The sequence below is a fragment of the Nerophis ophidion genome, linkage group LG02, assembly GCF_033978795.1.
Source record: "Nerophis ophidion isolate RoL-2023_Sa linkage group LG02, RoL_Noph_v1.0, whole genome shotgun sequence".
NCBI lineage: Eukaryota > Metazoa > Chordata > Actinopteri > Syngnathiformes > Syngnathidae > Nerophis > Nerophis ophidion.
Genome location: NC_084612.1, coordinates 9,950,725 through 9,960,691, shown reverse-complemented (window position 1 = coordinate 9,960,691; position 9,967 = coordinate 9,950,725). Strand labels below are relative to the sequence as shown.

The window sequence follows — 9,967 nt, the reverse complement described above, 5'->3', positions numbered from 1 at the left end:
GAACCTGCTTGAAAAGAACTGGTAAATGTAGGTGTAGAACATAAGAACTAACTTGGGAAAACATTTTATTTTAACTGTTGACCACAATTACCTCAGAAATCTTGGTGATCAGTTAAGATCCATGATTGCTAGAGCGCTGAATAGAATCATCAATCAATCAAAGTTTGTTTATATAGCCCTTAGACAGCAGATCAACTGGTCGAAAAGGGGGATCTATTTAAAACTAATTAGTTTTAAGATGGGACTTAAATGCTTCCACTGAGGTAGCATCTCTAGCTGTTACCGGGAGGGCATTGCAGAGTACTGGAGCCCGAATAGAAAACGCTCTATAGCCTGCAGACTTTTTAAACCGGAGTTCTTAGAACGCAGATTCCTGGCCGGGACATATGGTACAATACAATCAGCAAGAAGACCCTTAAAATCACATCTTAAGTGCAGAGGAAGCCAGTGCAGGTGAGCCAGTACAGGCGTAATATGATCAAACTTTCTTGTTCTTGTCAAAAGTCTAGCAGCAGCGCATTTTGTACCAACTGTAATCTTTTAATGCTGGACATAGGGAGACCCGAGAATAATACGTTGCAGTAATCGAGACAAGACGTAACAAACGCATGAACTATGATCTCAGCGTCAATGGTTGACAAAATGGAACCAATTTTAACGATATTACGGAAATAATAAAACCGAGATCCCCGTTGATTTTGTAGCGTAATGTGCTGTGTGGGCGGGAATAGAGCAGAGAGACATCGACTGCAGGGATAGAACACTTTTAATTGCATTTTCTACCAGTCTTACCGCGTCAGACGCACAAAGCTGTGGCAAGGAAGGTATAAAGCACACAGAGTGCGGGAAAAAAAAAAAAACTTTGACATCAACAGCGGAAGAAGAAGAACTGTTTGGCGTCAGGAACAACAACAAAAACTTCAAAAAAAGAACACAACAAAAAAAGGAGTGCAATCAGGGTTGTTTTAAATAGAAACAACATCTCTATGTTATCATGATCTATCAAAAAATCAAACATGGAGGAAGAGAGCATCAGGTTCTTATCCAATCGTAAAGATGGGATTCAAAATCATTGGAGTTGACAAGTACAGGTGATAGAGCGCCGACTAGAACTCACACACGTAATTTGCCTTCTCCAGCTTCTATGGCTGACTTGTGTTTGATCCTATTCCAAAATAAATAGTAGATCAGACAGATGCCATCCAAAACCATTAGAGATTAATGAGAACAAGTTTAGCCAAGTTGTGACGGCTAGAACGCTGACTAGAACATGAGCTTTTTTCGGAAGCCGCTCTCACTCCTTCATTGGTCTGACTCACGGTTTCAGAACGCAGTTTTCGGCGGTCCCAACTCCCTCAGTGGATTCTTTCTTTGGTCGGTCTGGGGTCAAGACAAATAATATCAACCTTCGGTTTTCCCGTAACAACACCACTGTGACGACTTATTAGAAGCCTTTCATGTGAATACTGACAAGCTGACGACAGCCAGGTTATATGAGATTAAGTGCTGCTATCAAATCATAACAATAATAAATAGCTACACATTGAAATGTGGTTACACTGGTAGCTTGATGCTGAGCTGGCGTTGTTAGCATGTCACGAAAGCGCTATTCGGGGGCGTTATACCAGGGGCCCTTTCGGGGGCCCCACGTAGGTCAATCTGTCGTGGATGGACATGAACCCATCCAAAATTCTTCTTGGATTTGTCATCTGCAATCAGCTCTCGTTGGGCTCGCTCGGAAAAAGCTGGTGTGTTTTTTTTTTTTTTGATGTCCTTACATGGCTGCTTTACATCCTGTGTGCAGAGATAACATGAAAATGCAAGAAAAAAAAATAAAAATAAAATATATGAACCCATGTGCTTTTAACTTCATCCTGCCAACAGGATCCAAGCAGAGTGAATGTTGCATTTGGACGTACAGTGGAACCTCTTACGTGAAATAACCCCAAAAAAATGGCTCAAAATGATCAAATTCAGAAAAAAAACTGTGCACACAATTAAAATTTTCATTTGGGACTTTTTTGTTGCTTTGCTGTGACAAAACAAGTCAGCCTTAAATATGCCGTCAAATGCTGACAACATTGGCGCTTACCGTAATTTTCGGAGTACAAGTCGCACCTGCCGAAAATGCATAATAAAGAAGGGAAAAAACAAATAAGTCGCACTGGAGTATAAGTCAAAATTTTTTTGATAAAACCCAACACCAACAAGAATAGACATTTGAAAGGCAATTTAAAATAAAGATTAGTGAACAACAGGCTGAATAAGTGTACGTTATATGACGCATAAATAACCACCTGAGGTGCCTGGTATGTTAACATAACATATTATGGTAAGACTCATACAAATAACTATACAGTTGTGATCAAAATTATTCAACCCCCACACAATTTTGGTGTTTTAGCAAGTTGGACATTTATTCCGTATTTTTATAGTCATATCAAATAAAGATGTGTCAAATAGACAAATGCAATTTTAATTGTAACACTGTATTTTAAAAAATGCCAAAAAAAACAACAATTTTTCTTAATTTCTTTATCATGTTAGACCCGCTCGACATCCATTGCTTTCCTCCTCTCCAAGGTTCTCATAGTCATCATTGTCACCTACTAGCTCCTCCTAGTAGACCTCCTCCACCTGTGTTTCCCCCGGTCAAGCCACTAAGGCCACCTAAACCTCCACCGACTTTTCGACTCGCTAGTCCACTACCTCCAGTGCGCCCTCCGCCACCGGTGTTCAAGCCTAGTCCCAGTCCTGGTCTGACTTCTGGCCAACATTGTAGATCAACTCGTAGACTGACGCGGAGTCCGAGTCCTGGTCCAAGACTTGGTACTAGTTCTTGTCGTAGTCATAGTCCCTGTTCTAGTTCCATCCCAAGCCTGGTTTTCATACCAACACACGACTTTGGACTGGACTCTCGCGACTGTGTTGAATCCATTATAGATTGAACTTTCACAGTATCATGTTAGACCCGCTCGACATCCATTGCTTTCCTCCTCTCCAAGGTTCTCATAGTCATCATTGTCACCGACGTCCCACTGGGTCATTATTGTCACCGATGTCCCACTGGGTGTGAGTTTTCCTTGCCCTTATGTGGGCCTACCGAGGATGTCGTGGTGGTTTGTGCAGCCCTTTGAGACACTAGTGATTTAGGGCTATATAAGTAAACATTGATTGATTGATTGATTAATATCTCATTGACAAAAATGATTCAACCCCCTAGTTACATGCATCTTTAGTACTTAGTAGAACACCCTTTGGCAGTAATGACATCCTTCAAACGTGATACATAATCGGACACAAGCTTCTTGCGACCATCTACAGGTATTTTAGCCCATTCCTCTTGGGCAAAGGCCTCCAGTTCATTCATATTCTTGGGCTTGCGTGCTACAACTGCCTTCTTCAAGTCTCACCACAGGTTTTCTATAGGATTTAGGTCTGGCGACTGTGAAGACCACTCCAGAGTCTTCCAGCCCTTCTTCTGCAACCACTCTGATGTTGATTTGGAGGTGTGCTTGGGATCGTTGTCCTGTTGGAAGGTCCAACGTCTCCCAAGCCTCAGCTTCGTCACTGACTTCTTCTGCAACCACTCTGATGTTGATTTGGAGCTATGCTTGGGATCGTTGTCCTGTTGGAAGGTCCAACGTCTCCCAAGCCTCAGCTTCGTCACTGACTTCATGACATTTGCAGCTAATATATCCTGCTAGGAAATAGAATTCACAATGCCTGGAACGCGCTGGAGATTCCTGGTACCTGAGGCAGAGAAACAGCCACAGAACATGATTGACCCCCCACCATGCTTAACATTAGACAAGATGTTCTTCTCTTTGTAAGCTTCATCTTTTGTCCTCCAGACATAACTTTGATTCATAGGCCCAAAGAGTTCCACTTTTGTCTCATCATGCCATAGAACAGTTTCCCAAAACCTTTGGGGTTTGTCCAGATGATTCTTGGCATACTGGCTTTTTTTCTTGTGCCTGGTAGTCAGAAGTGGGGTGCGCCTGGGAGTTCTGGCATGGAGGCCTTCATCTCGTAGTGAGCGTTTTATTGTCTAGGACGAAACCTGCGTTCCCCCCTCTGCATTGTCCTGTTGTAGTTCCTCAGCTGTTACCCGGGGGGTTTTCACCACTGTACGCTTCAAATACCGGACAGCAGTTGCACACAGCATTCTCTTTCTACCACGCCCAGGTAGTGTTTCCACTGTGCCTTTAGCTTTAAACTTGCCAATTATGCTCCCAACTGTGTCTCTTGGAATGTGAATTGTCTTTGGTATTTTCTTACATCCATATCCTTTCTTATGAAGAGAAATTACCTCCTCTCTTGACTTCTTTGACCGCTCCTTGGACTTCACCATGTTGCAAACACACCATTGACCATCTACAAGAAGCTGAGCGTCACAGTCTTTTTCAATCCGTTTAATTGTTGCTCGTTATGGTTCTAATCACATCTAAAGGTGTTTTCAAAACCTGACTGAAAAGACCTTATTCAAATTCTGTTCTTAAGAGTTATGATCTTCAAGGGGTTGAATAATTTTGTCAATGAGATATTAAGAGAAATGACACTGTTTGGTATGTTACAAAATATAATGTTGTAATTCAAGTTGCATTTGTCTATTTAATGCATTTTTATTTGATATGACTATAAACAAAATACGGAATAAACGTCCTACTTGCTAAAACGCCAAAATTGTATGGAGGTTGAATAATTTTGATCACAACTGTAACATATAGAACATGCTATACGTTTACCAAACAATCTGTCACTCCTAATCGCTAAATCCCATGAAATCTTATACGTCTAGTCTCTTACGTGAATGAGCTAAATATTATCATTTGATATTTTACGGAAATGTGTTAATAATTTCACACAAAAGTTGCTCCTGAGTATAAGTCGCACCCCCGGCCAAACTATGAAAAAAACTGCGACTTATAGTCAGAAAAATACGGTATTCATAGTTTGGTATCCAAGAGTTATGTAAAACTCCAGCCAAAGCAGTACCGTATTTTCCGGACTATAGAGCGTATGTAAGCAGCACCCGCTTAATTGGAGGGGGAAAAAACTATAAGACTGTAGGCCGCAGATATGTACATTGTGAAATGATTTATTTACTCAGGAAGATTCTCTAAATGTTTGTTTTCATACCAATCCGTGTCTGTAAAGCGGCAGTAAAACGGCGTATCAAACAAAACATAAGTCATTGTCATGAACCCACTAATTGCAGGAGCTAGCTCTCCAATTATCTAAACCCGACGTGGGCAAATTAAGGCCCGGGACCACATGCGCCCCGTTAAGATTTTCAATCTGTCTCGCTGGACATTCCCCAATCTTTTTTTGTTTTTTTTATTAAGATCAAAACTGTACATTATGATGTGGAGAGATGTTTTCAAATGACTCTAAGAGTCAAACTAAAAGTATTTCAATGGTTGGAATCTGCACTTTGCATGATATACTAGTTACTATGGCAATTTAATTAATTTCTATGGTAATTTAATTAGTTACTATGGTAATCTAATTAGTTACCATGGTAATCTAAGTCACAGCAGCTCAGACGAGGCACCAAGCAGTGTGGGCGGGGAGCGTTTCCACAGAGTGCCAGTCTGAAATGTGGGTGTCAGGGACAGACCCGGAAGTAGATTTTTACAACAAAGTTCTGAAGCTTAATGATCAGATGTATCAGATTGTAGGTGTTTTTTTGTTTTTTTTTACCCTTCGCGTTCATATTTCACTTTGTTTGTTACATTTTGGTTGTGTTTTACCTGGTTGTGAAATATGACGATCAAAAGGGTTTATGCTGTCAATATTCAGTGTTTTATCCTTCAAAGTCAAATTTGTAAATCCCACATTCTTCATTTCATGTACATTCTGGGTGTCTCATTCAGTAAAAAATGTAAAATTCCATTCCGTTATTTTGTGTGTATATATATATATATATATATAGTTTGGACACACTTCATTCAATGGGTTTTCTTTATTTTCTTGACTATTTACATTGTAGATTGTCACTGAAGGCATCAAAACTATGAATGAACAAAAAAGTTGAAATTATTGAAAATATGTTTTATATTCTAGTTTTTTCAAAATAGCCACCCCACCACTCTTGGCATTCACTCGATGAGCTTCAAAAAGTAGTCACCCGAAATGGTTTTCACTTCACAGGTGTCATAGTTTTGATGCCTTCAGTGACAATCTCCAATGTAAATAGTCATGAAAATAAAGAAAACACATTGAAATGAGAAGATGTGTCCAAGCTTTTGGCCTGTACTATATATAATCCCCTGAAGAGCAGGGAAACCTGCGAAACAGGCTTGTAGGGATGAAATAGCCTCTGTGTTTTTACCTGACCAGATGGATGGATCGATAGACACATTTTTTCACAAAATTTGGCCACCCGAGTCAAAATAAAGGCCTGAACTAAACAGAATCAATAATACCTTTTTTTTTTTAATCCAACAGATGTTGGATGACTATTATGGAACACTACTTTACAAATAGGAGTAAAAATGTTTGAAAGTAAGATCAAAATCGATGTAGCCTCAGTTAAATTATTTCAATCATGTCTCAATAGCAACAGTGGTTAACTTATTTTTACACGTACATGACAAGTAAACATGTTGAAAGAAACAGCTTTATTTTGTGTTATAATGTCTTACTTTTTTACCAGTAGCCAACTTCTTTTTAAACTTGAATTAAAAAAATAAACATGCATGTATGGAACATTAATGAGCTTTGTCAACAGAGTCAAGACAAGCAACAAAGGTTCACTTATTTTTGCACTTATGACAATTATTGTACATTCAAGTACAATGAATGTTGTTTGCCATTTTTTTTTTCATCAACCTCAGAGGTTCCACTGAACAGTAATAAATAACAAGTCTTAAAAATAGTAATTAGATGTACCATTACATTTATTAATGAAAATAATAATGAATATACAATTATTTTCTTCTAACTTTTCTTTGGCCTAGTAAGAATGGTGATTTTTTTTTACTGCAATTACTATAAAATGTGAGCAAGATTTAAAGTAGATAAAACTGATCTGTAAATAAATAATTATTTAAGGTATTTAGAGAGCGACTTAAAAAAAGAATGAGAAAAAAACCAACAAAACGTAACCACAGTCTGATCCTGAAACAAACAAGCTTCCATTTAAAGCTTTTCTGCACTCACCTCCACAGCAGCGACTCCACTCTGTTGATGATGTCGGCCAGGTCAAAGGGCAGCGGCATGCCGGGGTCGTCCACGCCCCAGAAGGGCCGATCGACCGGGGCCTCCTCGGGGGGCAAGGTCTGGGCCAGGCTGGAGTGGCACCTGAGGCGACAGGACGCAGGAAACAAACGCAGTCGTTAACGCCCTCTCGTTAAAAGAACAACTGCTGGACACGGGTAAGACTTGTCTGACAGCTGACGGTCTCACACACACACACACACACACTGCCAGGATCAACACTCACTGGAAATGAATACGGGGAGAAATATGGGACGGCACTTCCGATTTGGAAAAAATAGAAATATTCCCTGAGGGACACTATTCATGAAAAAATATTTTATGGAATTATAAAATAATTAATGGGTAATAAAGTGGAGAGTATGTTTAATTGGACACATAATTTTATAATTTTTTATTATTATTATTTATATTGTTCGTAATTTGTTCTGTATTTTCAGATGAGATGGTTGGATTAATGTTAATATATTCATATTTTATTGGGATTAAATGAATGTTTTTAACCGTGTCATATAGACAAATACATGGATTACTGCTATAAAAAGATTTGACTGTAAACATTTTTTTTGAAATAATTTAAATAGTGATATTTAAAAAAATATTTTGATTGATGAGTTAAAATAAACTGATATTGCTAAATAAATAACAATGACAATACATTTAAAATGAATTTGTATTATTAATAAATTCAATTAAAAAAAATTATTGCAATATTTTTTTAAATGTTGGCATTATAAATACAGTCAATTATATTAATATATAACTTATAACAATAATGAAGTAAAATGCATAATACTATGCTACTAATAATAGTAAAAATTAATACTACTACTATTCCTGCGAATAAACATAGTAATAATCATACATTTTTAACGAATGTTGATTATATTCACTACAAATTAATACAAACATGTTATTTACTGATACAGATAATGTATAGTTATTGTTTTTGTAAAAATAAGAAAAGAGGTTCTACAACTAAACCTATTAATTAAATCATCATACAATTTCAATAAATGTTTGTGTTATGTATACATTCACTGAATAGACAAAATATGTCAAATCCATACAAAAATGCCTTTTTTTTTCTATTTTTCACCGATTAAAAAAAGATGATATTGGATAATTATTGTTTCGTACAATAAAAAAAAAAAATGAACTAACATTCTTTTTTCAATCCCCCATTGTCAATGATAATTTAAATCCTGTTACATTAACCTGTATTATGTTATTTTATATATTTAAAATCAATGTTTATCGATAATACATTTGCTGAATAAATAATTGCAATAAAAATAGTAAAAGCATCTAACGCTGATAATATATAATAATAATAATAATACAAATATATAGTCATGGTAGGCTACTATAGCAACTAAAATGCAACGACTACTACTAACAGTAAAAATAATAACAATAATAAATGTTCATGTAATATTATAAATACATTCACTGATTACTAAAAATAAGTAAATTAATACAAAAATGTTGTCATTCACTGATACACTACTAAAGACAATAATAAGAATAACAATAATAATAATAGTTATAATTATAATGTATATTCATTATTTTAGTCAAATTTGGACATTTTTTTCTGATCTCCAATCATCAATGGTAATTTCAATTTGGTTATGTTAACCATAGTTTAATGTCCCCCTATCAATTCCCATGAAAAACAAAAAAGAGAAAAGAATCCACTTGATGGAGGAGTAAGCGCTTTAAGAGTGTGTTTGGTGAGTGAAGTGTGTGTTTGTGTGTTATCACTAAACACACGTTGTGTGTTTACCCAGGAAGGAGTCGTCCCGTTTGTTTCCTCTCCCTTTTATGACTCCTAATAACACTGCAGACAACAATTAGACCCTCAAGGGTGCAGAAGTGTGCCTGTGTAGTGTGTGAGTGTGTGTGTGTGTGTGTGTGTGTGTGTGTGTGTAAAGGCTTCATAAAAACGTGTTATATATTATTTCGTTAAAGATAATTCTATATTGCTGCATTTTATGGATTTTGTGGAGAAAGTGGCGAGTCAGCAACTAATAAAAGGCTGCAGGAGATATATGATGATGTATGATATGATGACGCACAAGACCATCGCCATGGAAACGCAGCCCCGGTTGAACCTGTGATGGATAATGGAGGGTTAAGAGTAAATGTGACAGCGTCGGAGCGCCCCGGAAGACCCGGGTCACGTCTTTTGTCGGAACAGTGTAAATATTTACTGTGCTGCTCTCCACTTGTCATTATAAATCCGCCCCAACCCATGCTGCCTCTTGGCAGATGAGAGTCACCTTTGACCCCCCCGGGGTGCAAGAGGATGGCGTTCGCGTATGTGGCGCGTGGAACGACGGACGTCCGCTCGCGCTATCGTACGCGGTGGAACCTCGGAAACTTAGAAGCTGGATTTGAAGGCTATTTCTTTCAAAGAGAAATGATCTGTTTCAGAGTCAAACAGTTACAGTGGAACCTCCATTGCTGGGGCGGTATAGCTCGGTTGGTAGAATGGCTGGGCCAGCAACTTGAAAGTTCCAGGTTCAATCCCTGATTCCAACATCCTAGTCACTGCCGTTGTGTCCTTGGGCAAGACAATTGACCCACCTGCTCCCAGTGCCACCCACACTGGTTTAAATGTAACTTATATATCGGGTTTCACTATGTAAAGCATTTTGAGTCACTAGAGAAAAAGCGGTACATACAGTGGGGCAAAAAAGTATTTAGTCAGCCACCAATTGTGCAAGTTCTCCCACTT

At 37.9% G+C, this 9,967-nt stretch overlaps 1 protein-coding gene across 2 annotated transcripts in view; it reads right to left on the bottom strand.

Annotated features, from left to right (window-relative positions):
• Window positions 1-748: 748 nt before the first annotated feature.
• Window positions 749-9,967, bottom strand: part of fto (FTO alpha-ketoglutarate dependent dioxygenase) — a 425,397-nt gene continuing 416,178 nt past the window's right edge. The window contains exons 9-11 of one of the 2 annotated variants that reach the window (XM_061877187.1): window positions 7,168-7,308; window positions 2,093-2,118; window positions 749-1,794 (exon numbers count right to left, since the gene is read on the bottom strand). In XM_061877187.1, coding sequence (XP_061733171.1) covers window positions 1,775-1,794; window positions 2,093-2,118; window positions 7,168-7,308 — 187 coding nt within the window. In that variant the 3' untranslated portion in view covers window positions 749-1,774. The remainder of the gene's footprint in view (window positions 1,795-2,092; window positions 2,119-7,167; window positions 7,309-9,967) is intronic. The other variant, XM_061877194.1, reaches the window with a different exon arrangement.